Source organism: Eschscholzia californica, unplaced genomic scaffold (genome assembly GCF_041429995.1).
Source record: "Eschscholzia californica isolate CP2 unplaced genomic scaffold, dmEscCali1.0.p SCAF_2, whole genome shotgun sequence".
NCBI classification, from domain to species: Eukaryota; Viridiplantae; Streptophyta; class Magnoliopsida; order Ranunculales; family Papaveraceae; genus Eschscholzia; species Eschscholzia californica.
The window spans coordinates 57,524,276-57,541,442 of NW_028238309.1; the positions used below are offsets into that span (position 1 = coordinate 57,524,276).

General features: G+C 35.4%; 2 protein-coding genes across 4 annotated transcripts; both read right to left on the reverse strand.

The window, feature by feature from the left end:
• Positions 1-2,018: 2,018 nt before the first annotated feature.
• On the reverse strand, positions 2,019-6,005 carry GH3.9 (putative indole-3-acetic acid-amido synthetase GH3.9). Its single transcript, XM_086661346.1, has 4 exons — positions 5,226-6,005; positions 4,548-4,649; positions 3,172-3,986; positions 2,019-2,883 (listed from the first exon to the last, which is right to left on the reverse strand). Exons 1-4 carry the CDS (start codon positions 5,513-5,515, stop codon positions 2,294-2,296), a joined length of 1,797 nt encoding a protein of 598 aa, XP_086517472.1. The 5' UTR covers positions 5,516-6,005; the 3' UTR covers positions 2,019-2,293.
• Positions 6,006-12,443: 6,438 nt separating this feature from the next.
• On the reverse strand, positions 12,444-16,097 carry LOC147559450 (small ribosomal subunit protein eS21z). 3 transcript variants are annotated; one of them, XM_086661349.1, is made up of 4 exons: positions 15,942-16,097; positions 13,473-13,547; positions 13,234-13,366; positions 12,444-12,669 (listed from the first exon to the last, which is right to left on the reverse strand). In XM_086661349.1, the coding sequence occupies exons 2-4, from the start codon at positions 13,520-13,522 to the stop codon at positions 12,604-12,606; spliced, it is 249 nt and encodes an 82-aa protein (XP_086517475.1). In that variant the 5' UTR covers positions 13,523-13,547; positions 15,942-16,097; the 3' UTR covers positions 12,444-12,603. The 3 variants fall into 3 exon arrangements, with proteins under 3 accessions (XP_086517475.1, XP_086517473.1, XP_086517474.1); XM_086661347.1 differs by having other exon boundaries at positions 13,473-13,569; positions 15,942-16,057; XM_086661348.1 differs by having other exon boundaries at positions 13,473-14,213; positions 15,661-15,993.
• Positions 16,098-17,167: the final 1,070 nt, after the last annotated feature.

Below are 17,167 nucleotides of genomic sequence, written 5' to 3' on the forward strand. Positions count from 1 at the left end.
CAAAGTGAGTCGAACCCCATCCACCCATGTTTTCGATTGACCCTACTTGATAAGAAAACAGAAAATACATCTGATCTTTAACAAAATGTCGTTGGTTCAATTATGAAAAGTCTTATATTTGTTTGATCTAAGCTTTTTTCGTCACTATAGTTGAAGTTGATGTTTCTTTTATAATGTGCCTTTCTTTGATGTCCTTCACTAACACCTAAATTCGCGCTACATTGTCTAGTTAATAGTTAGAAGAAATTACGACACATAAAGGTGTAGTTACATCAATCTGAGACGAATATGGGTCAATCACTAAATGAGTTGTTAAATCTCTTTATAGATATGCTTCTTCAGAGGCGAAACTAGCACTCTCTGTACAGGACAACTAGTTTAGTAGTTTGTATATGCTACTCCAAGAAATAGATTATTATCGAGCAACTAGTGTATCTCGGAATATATTTAACCTTGAGCTGCTATCTCTCTTGGCCTTCCGACCTACTCTAATCTACTAACTAGTAGAAAATCCTATAGATAGATTATTATCGAGCAACCTCTTATGTCTCGGAATATATTTAACCTATTATGTCTCTAATCATGTTACTTAACTGATAAATTATTAACTAATCATGACTTGGAACTTTTTCTGTAATAGTAATTAAAGTTAATTACTCTTTCTAAAATGCATTTATGTCCACTCAGAAGTCTTACTTTACTCAATACTACATGTTGGACTACCTATTAACTAATTAACTAACAAATAGTGATTGATTAAGTTGAAACATCCAACATTAAACTGCCCGTCTCAAATCAATCATCATCTGAAGAAACTAAGTCAATACACGAATAAGAGATTAAATCTTCTTACAAATACATTTTTCTCGGAAAATGGAAGTGTACAGAATGTAGCACTTACACATCTCACACGAGAAGCGTGAGTGCGAGTTATTTCAGCCCACAACTCATGTGAGTGGTGTACATATACCGTACGAGTCGTCTATACATGTAGCATCCATTCATTTTTCTACTCTGTACCGAAAGTACTCACTGTGCAGAATCAAGATTTTGTATGTTTTACGAAGAACAATATTTTCTGATGATTAACTTATTCGGGCTTGCTTATCTGAGGTTTCTGAAATGGATAAAGCCTCAGGGGTCGAATGGAAGACAACGTGGGCTGTCGGAGAACTACCCCAATGCTTCATAGTTGAGCTAACGACCGGCTTGGTTAACTTGCTAGTGCTACCTCATAGCAACACCAAGGGTAAAATTTTCTTCGTGTTCTTTTTTCACTTACTATTATTCTTTATGAATCATTTCACTGTCTTAGTCAAACATGAAACTCTTTATTAAAAGAGAAGCACAGAACCAAAGCCTACATATAGAGTGTAGAAACCCTATAATTAGGAGACTTTTCGTCCATTTACTTTTTTCATTTCGATAAGAATCTAATCATTATCGGCATTGAAACCTTATCCACACAATCCAAAATCAACTCAACGAATATTTTCTGTTTCTTTAAAATAAATAAAAACATATCAGACAACATGATCTACAAAAATGTACTGCAATTATTGTTCATTTGAAGCATCTTTTCAATGAATGAGCGTTTAAATCTTATGACGGAACATTTTCTTAACCCGTACAGAAAAGTAGTACATAGTGCAGATAATGGTACAGTACTATAAATTTAGAGGACTATGTATCCATATATTTTTGAAATGTCGACGAACATCTTATTAGTATTGTTATCAAAACCTTATCCGTCTATAAAGAATCAACTAGACGAATATCGTCTGTGTTCCTCTGAACATGTAGAAAGAATATCGTCTTAACGATATGCATAAATGTTCTCCAACAGTTGAGAACATCTTTTTTATACAGTCTTCACTTTGACTTTTATCATGTTGGCACTTTTTTTTCGTATTAATAAGTTTCATAAAAGCCTAGAAGTTTATCAAACTAATCACGGGCCAACCTATAAACAATGAATGGAAAAAAATAGTGGAAAGATGCATAAACGGAGATCAAAATGAAATCGAAATAGATAGCATTAATGATAACTTACAAGTTCAAAACAGCATAGTTAGCTTAACTATTCTTAACAGCTTCATCGTCCTAGTCAAGTTCATACATAATTTACTTAAAACACCATGATCATTTCTTAATCCAATGACACACATAGGATTGTTTCATGGCATGGGTAGCTAGGGCTTTTCTACCTCAAACATTTTACCAGAAAATCTACTAATAACATTGATTAATCTTCAATCTCTTGCTGAGTTCTTTGTTAACATGAATTATGAGTTTAAGGTATCCATGTTGGTACTCTTGGGCTAAAGAAACAAGCTTTAACCCTAGAATTCAGGAGCTCAAGAGCAGAGCTAGAGTTGATACACCTCGGCGTTTTGTATTGATTGATTGAAGCTCCATTGCTGATAAAATGATCCATCAAGATATCAAATGATCCTGGTTCCAGTACCCGTATTTCCAATGGGCCTATGGACTTATCATATGTACGAGATCGCCTATAAACATAATCAAGAGCTTCCTCCATAGCAATACAGCAATCTTCAACAATGTGGGCATCGAGGGAAGTTGCTATTATGCCGTTAGTACCATTTAGTGGAGCCGAATAATGTACGATCTCCCAAAATAATACATAGTGTCCTGGTATAGTTGAAGTATCTGCATAACTTGTGTATTCTACAAGAAGAGCATTATAGGGTTCTAAGAGTTTTTTAGCTGCAGTAACACTGTTGTGAAGATCTTCTTCGTTCGTTTTGTCCATGTCTATGCTCAGAACGACGTTTCTTCGACAGATAAATCGTACTTGTGGGGCATGGTTGTAGAATCCTGTTACCTGTACGATGTCACCGATCCGATACCTGTATAATCCTGATATTTATAGGAAAGGTAATTAGAATTAAGTAGTTATATATCCTGTCAATGTTTGTTTCTTTATTGACATAAAATTTGAAGTCTAAATTACGTAGGCATTTTATTTTTATTTTTTGTCATTGTCTGAATCTGACTCGTTATAACGGATCCAAAGACAACCCAAATCAAAACTTCAGACGTCCGAAGCCTGGCTCGAGTCAATTCATACCTCGAGTCAGATTTCATGACACAACCACTATCTTAGTCTTCAGAATTCAGATAATTTTATAAATCAAGTTCTCTCACCTGCAAAAGTTGTAACCACAAGTTCATAACAACAACCAATTTGAACATGCCGCATGTCGACAAGCTTCTCCCTTTCCACTTCATCATCATCACCCATTGGCCCATTACCATCATCCAATGGTATGAATTCAAAATAACCCATATTTGGCAAAAGGGTATACGCCACGTCATCGGGTTTGCATAAAGGATTTAAGTTTACACCAAAATAACACTCTGATGAGGCATACATGGTGCACACCAAAGGTAGCTTCCCTGCACTGTAGTACTCTAGTGCTGGTATATACTGAGCCATGGACCCTGTGATGACAGCTTCAATGTACTTAGATTTGGGCCATAGTAGACCCAGTATCCCGTTCCACGACCGACTACTACATATCAGCTCGATCTCATCAGCTAGTTGTGGGTCCGGTGATTTTAGGACGTCCAACATCGCCAACCGACATCCTGGATCTGTGATGGTTGAGTTTAATTGGCCCGTTCGGATATCGTTGCATAAGTTGGCCCAATTGTGTTCCAAGAAGCTGATAGCTCGGAGAAAAGCAGAGGCAAAGACAGCCCCAAGACGAAGAACTTGTTTACGATGAACTAAGCCTGCTAAGAGTTGGCAATACATGCTTTGACGACCATCGGGGCATAAAATCGCTTGATCGGGGCTTGTAAGATCGTTAAATGGATCGTGGGCTCTACATTTAAAATGTTTGCTCTTGTAGTAGCTTGTAAGTACAGGCCGGGCCGGCATGCCGGATGGTGTCAACATCTCTAGTTTGGTGAATAACAAGTTCATTGCCTTTCCTTCATCAAGGCCGGGGACATATCTGGAATTTTAATATCAAATAGGGGTATAAGTGGAATTATAAAAAAGTGTACCTCAAAGCTTACTTGCTTTTAGTGGGACATTGTCGGATTTCATATGTGGAAACCATGATGTTGATCCGAATCCGTATTACCAAAATACCCTTATACAGTGATAAAAAGTGATTTTCGCCCTGGAAAATGCTCGACATGACACCGTGCACTATATTATTGCTTAATATCATGCAAACATATCTTTTATGTGAGATTCTTCAACTAGGTTAAAGAGTCGTCTTAAACTTCACTACAAGGTCAACTTTTGTCCTATGCATAAAGCAATTTATGGTACTATCACAGTACGTAACTAGGGTTATCGACAAATATGAAATCAGTTACGATGATATTTTAGTCATTTAACTAGTATTAGTGGTGGTGACATAAGCGCATAAACATGCAAGGAATGGATAGGATTTGATTTTCCTCAAGAGGTGGGAGTAGGGAAAATTAGTTTTCCCTCATCCACATCCATAACCTAATGTTTTGTGAATGCTTTTTGATATGAGAAAGAGAGCATGAGATATTACTGGTTAATAATTGGCATAATAAGGTTATAAAGAAAAGTTCGACGGTCCAGATCTTCTGCAATAGTTGGCATAAGCTTTGGTACTCCTCCGGAGGTGCCCGAACTGAAAATTAAGATAACATCACTGTTAATTACACATTAAACTCATAATAAGGAAATTTATAGAGAGAGCATTAGTAAGATAAACCACACCCCACATTTTCATGTCTAATACGTATCCCATAGTAAGCTCACCGACGTCAACCAATCTCTAAACTTACATCCCTTACATGTGGAATAAAGACGAAGAGTTGGTGGGTTGTGACCAGTTGAACCAGGCCAACTGTCTTCTCATGTGAGAAGTATATATGCACAGAAGTTGTCATATGTTCCTTTAGACCTATCCCCTATACCCCTCGAACATTTTATGTGTTGGACACCTAAATATTCGATATGAGCGTCATAAAGACATTTGTGAACTTTCATTTCCTCATCAATATCCATTACTACTGCATGGATAATGTGTGGGTCTTTGCTCTCTCCGATTCTCGGAACATGTGAAGCCCACTTGGACCGAGTAGTAACATATATTGACATGTGCTTGTCTCGACCGGAGAGACCACAATTTGACATTTATAAGTTCAGGGAAAAAATAGTATAAAGTTCGAATTTTGTTGTTTAAAAACGTAAAAAGAAATACCTGCGTAACATTTCGGTGATAGGATGACCAGAAATGAGAGATGAATCTTCACCATTAGCGATACGTTCAATATATGGTCGAATACTAGAGTTAGTTATTACAGGAACGAGTCTTTTAAAATCATCAATACTTGTTGATCCATTCATGAACTTTTTTAAGTACTCTGTTAACCCATTTCTTGTTAAGATTTCTTTCAAAATTCTCTCTTGAACTTCATTTGCTTTCTTTGTTATGTCTTCTAGCTCTTTAAGAGCTTCCTCACCTTTGTATTCCAATCTCTTACCATCCATATTTACTTACTTAAACCCACAACAAGTTAATATGAAGTATGAGTGACAAAGTGAATCAAAGTTAAAGAGTGGAGAGAAGGAGAGAGATTTTACTCCCTTAGAACTTAATGGATCTTAAAGTACTTGAACACACATACAAGTATTACTATTACACTATGAGAGAGAGTACTAGGTAAATAAAAGAGAGAACTAGATATCATAGGGATAGAGAGAGGGAGAGATCAAAGTACATAAAATAATGTTGAGAAGGTCTATTTATAATAGAGTATGTAGCTCAAGGTTGAGATAATAAGTAATTAAAATGTTATTAGAGATAGTATTAATGGAGATCATGCTCCATATTCCACCCAATGGAAGCTGATTTCAAATCTTGGTGGACCCTCAAAAGCTTTTCTTTGAATTGACTTCAATATACTAATCCAATCCACTTCAAATGAACAAATGGGAACCACAAGGGGCACAAAAAATTGGCTACCATTTTGATCAGAGTGATAGAAAATTGTTAACAATAATGCTAGGCTTACAACATAAAATCTGGAAAAAGCATGCGGATTGAGTTGGATCCAACGTGGCAACTTACAACTTTAAATTGCATTTATAACAGTTTATCTAAATTACCAAATTACCCTTTTTCTTTATTTCTTATTTTTCTATCTAAACCATCACAGATGCTACAATGGGGGAATTGGTGATGGCTTAAAGTTATTGCTTCAGCCAATCCCAGTCCAAACCTAAAATACATCTTAGGTTTATCAAGAAAATGATACTTTTTGTGAGAAACCATGAACGGGAAAGTTTTGAGAATTTGTTTTTGAGCAATGGCCTGCAAACCACCGGAGAATAAGCAATGGGCGGCGGATGAATAGGAATCATAAAGAAGATGGATATGTTTCTTCTTCTAACTAATCAGATAAAAAATCCTTACTGGATGCTTCTTATTTCTCCTTTTATCTTTTTGGCCTCCTTTTGAAGGTTTTAATTTGTTCGATTTGGGGCAAATTCGTTTAGGGTTTTCCAAATTTTAGTACAACTTCTATCAAACCAGATTCAAGCAAGAAACCATATCTTCAAATTATTCGATAATGGCTTTCCTTTCCTTTGCCTATGAAATCTCATCCATCTCAAACATCTTCAATGTCTGGTCATCTCAAACAATTGAAGCAGATTCAAGGAAGAAGACATTAACCTATTTAGAGAGAGAAAGAGAAGAAAAAGGAACAGGACAATTTGGTAATTTGGTAAAAAAGATAAAAAAACTATAAATGAAATTTAAAGTTTCAAACTTGCCACATAGGATCCAACTCAATCTGGATGCTTTTTCCAGATTATATGTTGTAAGTCTAGCATTTTCTCAATTGTTAAATGGCCCTAAATTTTGGGGTGCGTACATGCCCAACAGTCTTGTGATGTGGCCGGACCCAGCTAGTCAGGCCATGGAGAGAGAGAAATGGCATGACCATTTGGGGCCGCCGACATAAAGTCGTATAACAATTTTCTTAGATGATTATATATATATATATATATATATATATATATATGTTTACTATGTAATTAACATTTAATTTATTATTTGACATAAAAACTATCTGGGGTAGACAGTTACCAATAGTTTATATTTTGAAATCTTGTCACTTTTTGATAGTGTGAGACTAGAACATTTTGAAGTGTATACAATATTGTTAGATTTAAAGTACATTTTGAAGTTTATGTTTTGTGAACTTTGTATGTAAATTCTTTATGTTCTATAAGATTATTATTTCGAAATAATCAGCTGTAGGACCAAATCTCTACATGTAGCCCCTACGATAATTCATATAATAAATTGCATACTATGATTTTTAGACTACTACAATACACAACCTTAAACTACTATCATCAAATATTTTCCATCCACATAGATGCAAATGCCTAAGAGAAATGTTATTTGGCCCAAATAAAGGGGTCGACTACAACCCGAAAGTTAATGTAACCGACTCTTATTGATTTCATGATTTGAGTGTTGTTCTCTCCACATGTCCGAACTAATGGTAATCGACCACATCAGCTTTTGAGTTGTGGTGGGCACATATTTCATACCAAATAACAATTCTCAATGCCTAAACCCTAATTATTGTACCATTACCACCATTGCTTTTCATTCTTATCTATAGTCTACAAGAGGGGTAACAAGACTCTTGCCCTCTCTAGCCACTGCACATGTTTTCTTCCTAAAAATATCATCCAATGGTCCTTATTGGTAACTAGGCAAAAATTATCTTTGTAGTTTTTAACTAGACACCCCATTTATAATAGGAAGTAAATGTGGGGTGTAAGTGTCAAATTTTCAAAGAAGATGTTGAAGAAAAAAGGGTAATCATGTGTGACTCTCTCTCTCTCTCTAAAATCTCTCTCTCTAAAACAGATTATTATTCGAGATGGATAGACCCTAGATAGATTTGATCTTGATCGTCACCACTGACGACAAATGTCTTTTGGTATCTGGTTCTGACATCAGCTTTACTGTTTTATGGTTGAAAATTATGTCTAAAGGTGTAATGAAAAATCACATCTTAGACATATGGTATCCAATTCCGACTACTATATACCTCTCCTTACAAAGAAATGACACCACTATTGAGACCTAATCAAACTCTTCTGACTCATCTACTTCATTTTTTTTGGCTTAGACAGAGAGAAACAGAAAGATTCGAACTCTAATCTCATCTTTGACTACAACGATGCCAAATTATAGTGTTTTTTCTATTTGATATTTTGTTACGACGATAAACACTTTAGTTGGAATGGATTAGTGACATCCTTAATATTTGAGTAAACTAGTCATAAGTTTCATTAGAAGTCATTAAACTTATTTAAAAATAAAATATGCATTTCAAAGAGATTTTTGCTAGCAGTTCTTATTTGAATAACAAACAAAAGGGAGAAAACCTGATAACCAGAATTTTCTACGTACCCCTATTTCCGCAATAATAATTTACTAGCTAAGCTCATCAATTTTAGATGGTATATTTTCATCTTGCTTTGTTTCCTATTTTGGGATACGCCCACTTATGCTAATACAAACAAAATCATAATAACCATACCTCATATTCCATCAACTTACATTTACAACCACTACTAACTATTAAGTACATTTATTTAGGAATAGTATCTTTCAAAGGCACTTGTCAAACATTTAAAACCGACAAATGCCTAAAAGGTTTGTTTTTCTGCATTTTGAATCTTAAGAATACAACGATATCAATCCTTTACGTAGTTCAGTTAGTCTGATTGTAAATTCATTCTGAAATAGTCGTTAGCTTAAGTTCTCTATGAGTCAGTTGTGTGTTCAGTTGTGCACAAATCCATTTGAATCATAAGTCATAAGAGCATTAAAAAAAGATTGCAAAAGATTGACATTACCAACTTGCAGGACAAAGGGTCATTCAGAGCACATCAACACAGAAGTTCTAAAGTTATTCCTAACTACTAGGTCATTGATTAGATTAGGATTTATTTATTGTGGATTAGAAAGAATTTTGTTATCAATTCTAATAGAAATGTAGTGTGAGATAAGAAACAATCCCAATCGTCCAATGAGGTTGATTGAGATGCTTTAACTCCTTTCTCCAAATATGAGTGTTATGCAGTCGTAAGAAGACATCTTTATCACATGTCTATTCAAGTAGGATGAGTCCCGCCGCGTCGATCATTTTTCGAATTATATGGACCCTCCACATCTTTCCTTGATGATTCTTGCAAGGGAATACAACTAACACTAGAGACACCATTTTTCCTTTCTAAGCAAAAGTTTTGTAATGCAAGAGAAAGTAAAATGATGTACTATGGTCCTTTTTTTGCAATCTTTTCCTCTTTTTTCTACATGACTAGGTGCACACCAGTTCAACAAAAAAAAAAAAAAAAAGGTGCACACCTAAATCATATTGCCTCCCATTACTCACATAGAAGTAGATTTTTTTTTTTGATGAAGGCACATAGAAGTAGATGATCCAGAATGTTAAAGAAGCACAAAGTGAAAAAAGATTAGAGCCCATCGATTGACGCCACTTGGCTTGCATCGAGAGAACATCTATGATACCCTTATCCACAAATATCTTTGTGCCACATGGCAAATGTTGTCGAATTAACTTGACATATGTTCTAAAATGGGTCATGGGTGTATACCATTTAGACTTATAGTGCATTATGATGGTACCAAAGTATGATAAATTCACATGGTACTTTCATGGCTAGGTTTAGGGGTTTTCAATTACTTATGTTTATGAAGGAAGTTTGGTCTTTTTTATATGGTGTACGTCCAAAGAGTAATTGCATTAGAAATACAAAAAGAGCAAAAGAGAGAACTCTCAATAAAGCTTTGTGTATATTATTGCAGGAAGCACTAAGTTTGGGCAGCCTTTTTCACACCATGGAAGTGAAAATGAGAAGATAAAGTTGAAGTATAATGGGACATCCAACTCTTTATTATAATATTAATGAACTCATTTTTTATTTTAAGTCTGGTAGACACAATCCCTTAGATTTTTGACTGTTTAATTCCTACTAATGCACAAGTTACTTCGATTGGATTATAAAAATCTTGATTGGGGTAAAAGGATTTTGACTCAGCTTACATTATTATTTTACGATCTAGATGTAAATGAATCTTATTCAGATAGTTCTCATTAAAGTCCGGAAAGAACACACGGACGACCGTTAGGAAAGTGAAGGTTGTGGCATGGGGCCACTAATGTGACCCAGATGAACATTTCCTATGATGCGCGCAATCGTAGGCACACGCAATCGTATCCACGTGCAAGTGGTGCGGCTGGATGCGAGTATGAAACTACTTATTCACCAAAGAACTTTATTTGATTTCAACAATGAGTTATTTAAGTTTTAGCTCCCACTACCATGGCCCCCCGTGTTAAATTTGTTATTTCAAACATCAATATCTCATTTACTCATAGTCGAATTTAAGCAAACTTTAGCTATAAACTTAAGAGCTCAACGAGACAAATGTAGTCCAAAGCTAAGCCATAATAGAAGTGAAACCTACTCAAAACCTCAATAACTGTTCCCAGCTAATACTGATGTGTAATGTTGTTCTTCAATGGGTAAAATGATGTAGCTATACCCACAGGAAACACTTTACTTTTCTAGGGTTTTTACTTTTCTCCTCAAAAGGATTGTGGATTGATACATTCATTGAATCAGTGTACCAACCTTACTTCAGCTTTTATAGATATCTCTCTCTTTCTCTCTATACAATAATGTGAAAACCATTCATTTTCCTTGTCCTCTTGAGAGAAGAAAGTTGAAATAGGAAGACATTTGAGTATTTTTCTTGTGCAGACAAGTTATATCATTTTGAGTATAAATAAGTGATTGTCACTTTTTTTTTTTTTTGTTGAAAAGTGATTGTCACTTTCTCTTTGTATAACTCAAGAAGGTAACAAAGTGATCAATAATTGATACAAAATGGAGAAGAGTACTACCAACATTTGACTGGTCAATCAAATGTTGGATAAGTCTCTTGGGTATAACTCAATGACACCAACCAAGAATCCAAGATATCAAAATTTTTAAGAGATCGAATAAAAAAAGGTTATCTTAGATCTTAATTACCATCTTGTGAAAATGAACTAAATGTAATGTACAACCCATTTACCTCACTATGCGGGTACAATTCGTTCAGATTATTTTCAAAAAGTTTCGGAATTACAACAACAATAAATAACAATGACGATTGGAAGATCGTGTCTACAAGAAAAAAAAAATATACTCGAAACATATAACCACCATCAACATAAACAGAGGATTCGACCATCTAAACTACAACGGTTGTTTCGTATTCAAGGGAGTAACAAAATTATGGGTATATAGTATATACTATACAAAGCAATTAGGATTCTCATTTTGTTTTCGATGTCTCTCAAATCTAAACAAGAATAGAACAGGTTCAAAAATAAGCAGGCAAATGACAGCAATAATTGAAGCCATTTTCTATTGATTGCTTTGTAGTTTGAATACTGCTTGAATTCTTCCATATGCATTAGGGTCAAGGAGCACAGCAAGATGAACCAATGTTAACTTTGTGTGTGAATAGTGAGCTGTAGATGTAGGACTTAATATAGAAATTAGGCAGGAGTAGATATTTCATTACCAACTTTTGTTGGAACAAATAGAGAAAAGGCTATTAGATGATATTATTTTAGCAAGATAAATGGATCACATGTATGAAACAAAGAAGATAATTGTTCTCTACAATAATGTGGTTGTGATAGCGACAGACAACAGCAAAGCGCCAACGGAGGAATGGAGGAGGTAGCAGTGATGGCAGTATGGTGTCCCGCACCGCAGCGAAGGAGGTGGCGGGGGGGGGGGGGGGGGGGGGGGGGGGGGGGATACTGTGTCCCCCATGAGGCAATAAATGGGTGGAAGGAATTGGCAGTGAGAAGGCCCAAAAGCCTGATAATAGGCCTGGAAGCCCCAGTGAAGCAAATTGGATGATCCGGTCGAGTGCAGCAAGATACGGCTCAACCAAAGAGCCATTGCGCGTTAGCAAGAGAGAGGACCTATCCAGACGTTAGAGAGAGAGAGATGACCTATCCAGAGTGCGAGTTGGGGATCGCCCGCCGAATTCACCCATGCCTTGGGCGCATGCGAAAGCCCTGGTATTAGTGCCTGCTTGTTTTTCCTTCTCTTACAGTCTTCTTTGAACCACAAGAGAAGGAAGAACAACTTCACCATATGTCCATGCCATAGTTTCCTGTGATTTTTAAGAAAACGTTTCCCCCCTATACGCCGTTCGCTTCGAAAAAGGTAAACGGTATCTACCTTGAGACATATGTATACCTCGATGCCTAGGAGGTGTAAACTAATTCAGTTAGAAGAACACAGACATAAGAAAAATTTATAGATAATAACACCAAAACACGGTGGCACAAAATAAACAAAATAATTCAATCTTTAACTACCATCACATTTGAACTGTCTAATGTCAATTGATGATCGATATAGTCAAAGTCCGTAATGCTAAGGCACTAAGGTACTCTTTTTCAGGCACCCAAAGCAACAAAAAGAAATATCCCTGATAGAACATTGTCTCACTATTGTTGTCGGACTTCAACCTTCGTCTTCTGCCAGAGACGGTCAATAGCACTGTCAGCATCTCCCTGCAGTTTGTCGAATAAGTCGGTCAGGCGGTTACAAAGATGAACCTTACAATAACAGGTTAAATCTTTTGATAAAGCAAGAACATATTACGATCCAGTTTTCCTAAGAACTGATATAATGAATGGGAAAATTATGTGAAAGTAATCTTCAAACTCAGAGATATGAAAGAGATTAAAAGACAATATGCTAAGAGGCTGTGAGGAATCACTTGCCACTATCTTTAACATATAATCGAAATACGGTTTTGATCACTAGTATTGTTAGATAATTATATCCAAAACAGAAAGGTCAAGTAACTTTAAACAAAGGTTCTAAGTAATTAAGTATGATAATCTGAATTTAACACTTTTGCCTCAAAAGATGCACAATCTTGATCTCTATATTTTTACAGACAACAACGATATATAATCAATGCTCACTAAGGCAGGCTAGGTGAAAAATGATTTTCAGTATTGTTAGACTACCAAATAACGTGTATGACCGCTTAAAAACGATCAGCAAAACAATGAACTTGACTGCCAAGAAACAAAACTACACAGATAGTAAGTGTTTGAAGTAAGAACCTGAGCACGGACGAAACCACAGAGAGCAAAAGTGGAGAATTGGCCGGTATAGATACCATTCTCATCCAAATGGCCAATGTTAAGCTGAACTGAAGCATGGTCTTTCGAAGTAATCAACCTATTTGTGGCCGAACTGCAAATCAAATTTTAATTAGTAATATTAAATAAAACATCCTAGGTTAACGTTGCTGAAAACTATATAATGAAAATTTGAGAAGGAAAAATCACAAGAAATATACCATTTTCTGGGGATGTAAAGATCCATGGGTTTCCCTTCATCGTTCTCCATCTTGGTCGGTTGATTCTTTAAACGACTCAGGAACAAGATAAAAATACCTAAATCAAGATAACCAAGGAAACGTTTACTTACAAAAAGAAGCAATAAAACAAATATAGCTAAAGAAATCAAGAAGAAAAACGAATAAAAAGCAATAAACCAAAGAAACTCTCCACATTAAGAAATCTACTCGAGATCTAAAATGACCCCATCGACAAATTTTAGAAATTTGATTTTGTTTGACCCATCTGAATGGCTGACTGAAACTGATTTTGGGTCCATCAGAATCTGACATAAAATAAGTCTGACATGCAATGAATATAGTGCCTTTGACGAAGACAAGCTAGATTCAAACAAACAATTTCTTCCGGGAGTGAGCAAAAATGGGCCCAACCGATCAAATTAAACCGAACCAACCAAAACCAAATGTTCTAACGGTCAAACCAAACCAAGCCTCATCGATTTGGTTTCACTTTGGCGTAATTATTTTGAAACCTCTAAACCAAATCGGCTAATCCTATGTCATAAATTAATATAAAATGATATTTTTACTAGTTTATAATACTAATGTGCAATTTAAAACTTCAACCAAACTAGACCGGATTTTAATCAAACCCTTAACTAGTTCGGCTTCTGTTGAGCCATAAATGGTCGGCCACCGACCGACGGATGCTCCTCCCTATTTCCAGTTACTAAACTAATACTATGACTTAGAGGGTGTTTGATTTTTTAGCACTTGTAAGTGCTAGCACTAAGTGATATCACTTGTAAGTGCTATGGCGTTTGTTTTCCATCATTTCTAAGTGTTTGATTTTTGTTTTTATGTTAATTTTAAATGTAATAAAAATGAGAAATTGTCTATTTTGACCTTAAAGTAGTTATGTTTTAGCATTTCATGCTAATTCATTATTCTCGCGAGTTTGGATACAAGATAATTACGATTTATAAATACTTTGTGTTAAAAAATATTAACCTCAAATAATTAAGAATTATGAACGAGAAAAAACTTACGTTGCGTTATGGAGTTTGGGTGGTTCCGTGATTAATGAAGGAAGAGATGCGAAAAAATTAGAAGAAAAGCTTAGGTGAAGGATGAGTGAAGAAGGAAAAGAGTCATCACTAAAGTCATAAAAAGATTTTTTACTTATCAATTGTTTAAGATTTTCTCTTTAGTTATAATTATATTGGTAATTATTATATTCGGAGAAGGATAAAAATGTCTTTTTTAGCACTTAGAAAGTAAGTGCAAAAAAATAAGCTCCAAATTGGAGCTTGAGGGTGTTTGATTTTCGCACTTATTAAGTGATTTTCACTTAATAAGTGCGGGCCGGCAATTTTAGGCTGTTTGATTTTTCACTTAATAAGTGAATATCACTTGTAAGTGGGGTCAAAGTAAGTGCAAAAAAGTAAGCTCAAACTTGGAGCTTATTTTTTTGCACTTACTTTCTAAGTGCTAAAAAAGACATTTTTATCCTTCTCCGAATATAATAATTACCAATATAATTATAACTAAAGAGAAAATCTTAAACAATTGATAAGTAAAAAATCTTTTTATGACTTCAGCGATGACTTTTTCCTTCTTCACTCATCCTTCACCTAAGCTTTTCTTCTAATTTTTTTCGCATCTCTTCCTACATTAATCACGGAACCACCCAAACTCCATAACGCAACGTAAGTTTTTTCTCGTTCATAATTCTTAATTATTTGAGGTTAATATTTTTCAACACAAAGTATTTATAAATCGTAATTATCTTGTATCCAAACTCGCGAGCATAATGAATTAGCATGAAATGCTAAAATGTAACTACTTTAAGGTCAAAATAGACAATTTCTCATTTTTATGACATTTAAAATTAACATAAAAACAAAAATCAAACACTTAGAAATGATGGAAAGCAAACGCCATAGCACTTACAAGTGACATCACTTACTAAGTGATAATCACTTAGTAAGTGCTAGCACTTACAAGTGCTAAAAAATCAAACACCCTCTTAGTTTTCAAAAAAAAAAATTGGAGCTTACTTTTTTGCACTTACTTTGACCCCACTTACAAGTGATATTCACTTATTAAGTGAAAAATCAAACAGCCTAAAATTGCCGGCCCACACTTATTAAGTGAAAATCACTTAATAAGTGCGAAAATCAAACACCCTCTTAGCATCTTAAACTCTAATTAACTATATGATTAAATCCTGAATTTCTATGCTAAAACTACTTAATAAAATTTAAAAAATCCATACAAATGCTTGAAGGTTAACATGAACACTAACTAAGGAAACCCTAATTTGTGCACGTCAAAACATGAGCATTGGCGAAGAAATCACAAAAATGGAAGAATCAAATAACAAGGTCATATTATGCCTGAAGTTTTGATTAACTAGTTTGACATGTTTGAGTTAAAATTCAAAGAAATCTCAAATAAGGAACGTACCAAAGAGAGAGAGATAGAAAGAAGAACCCTGTGAAAGCAACCAGAGAAGTTCAGCCAAAACCCTAGTTTAGACAGAAAAGTAGAAAGTTATCGGGTATTGGACCGGGCGGGCCTCCGTAAACGTCATACAAACCGGGCCAATTGAGTTTGAAATCCAGCTATGATAACATGCTGAGGTTACATTTTAGGCCCGTTCAACTGGCCCTTCCCATTTGTGTTAATAGGCCTTCCCCTTTTATTAGAGCAACTCCAATCCTAGCATGTCTTCGGCCGAAAAAAACACTTTTTCACCCAAAATTTTTAGTCTCGGCTCAACCTTCAAAAGTTCAGCTCCAACCCGGCCTTTGTTGAGGCTAAAAATTTGAATTTGAAATTAAACAACACTGATAACAATTAATAATTGATTAAAAATTTAAATCTACTTAAATACGATTCAACAATAATTGAAAATTAAAGATAATTAGAAGGGATTTCTTGGGTCTCGTGGAAGACCAGATAAATAAGCGTCTCGCGATGCCTTAAGCATTCGGGCACCATCTTCGTCGAGAGACTTAGCATCAATCATCATTAAGTTCACCTCATATTTTCGGTTCTATTGTCTCTGCTCGTATGTTTTCTTCTCGAGCCCCTGCAACTTCTTGTTGAACCTGTCGAGCTTCTTGTTGAACCTGTAGAGCTTCTTGTTGAACCCGTAGATGTTTAATGATTAGAGAACTCGTATGTTAATATATCAAGAATAATTGAAGAACAAAGAGCGAGCAAATAATAAGAAGTGTTGCTTTGTTCTACATTCGATGATCTGAGAAATGGAGTTGCTCCTTTATATAGACACAGGGAGTGATCCTTTGGGAGGAATAATGGTTGACTATTACGAAGTGAATGCATGGCGTGATACCTGGGATAGGGTGACGTGTGCATTAGTTGTACATGCACAATGGGTTGCATGTTATCTGGTAATTGCTCGGAGTGTGCGCGTACACGATCTCGTCAACGGGTGAGCCATTAATGAGGGGAGTATTTTCCTTAGGAGGCATGTTGACCAAGTCTTAGATCCTTGTCGTTTTGTGTGCATTTGACACGTGGAGGATCTCTTCATTTAATGATATATTCCACATGGAGCATGGAGATTTAGACATGTCGAGCTCTGGACGTGTAAAGATGAAAACACTTGGGATTTTGTGCACGTGGAAACTCTTTTGTACATCTTTGGGCCTCGACATGAGCTT

What these genes read in the sequence shown, in the direction of transcription:
- LOC147559450 (XM_086661349.1), bottom strand. Translation starts at nt 13,522, where the DNA reads ATGGAGAACGATGAAGGGAAACCCATGGATCTTTACATCCCCAGAAAA. An exon ending in CTTTACATCCCCAGAAAATG is followed by an intron (nt 13,367 to 13,472) that starts GTATATTTCTTG and finishes TTTGATTTGCAG; the next exon opens with TTCGGCCACAAATAGGTTGA. An exon ending in GTGGTTTCGTCCGTGCTCAG is followed by an intron (nt 12,670 to 13,233) that starts GTTCTTACTTCA and finishes GACAAACTGCAG; the next exon opens with GGAGATGCTGACAGTGCTAT.
- GH3.9 (XM_086661346.1), bottom strand. Translation starts at nt 5,515, where the DNA reads ATGGATGGTAAGAGATTGGAATACAAAGGTGAGGAAGCTCTTAAAGAG. An exon ending in ATCACCGAAATGTTACGCAG is followed by an intron (nt 4,650 to 5,225) that starts GTATTTCTTTTT and finishes CTTAATTTTCAG; the next exon opens with TTCGGGCACCTCCGGAGGAG. An exon ending in ATTATGCCAATTATTAACCA is followed by an intron (nt 3,987 to 4,547) that starts GTAATATCTCAT and finishes TTAAAATTCCAG; the next exon opens with ATATGTCCCCGGCCTTGATG.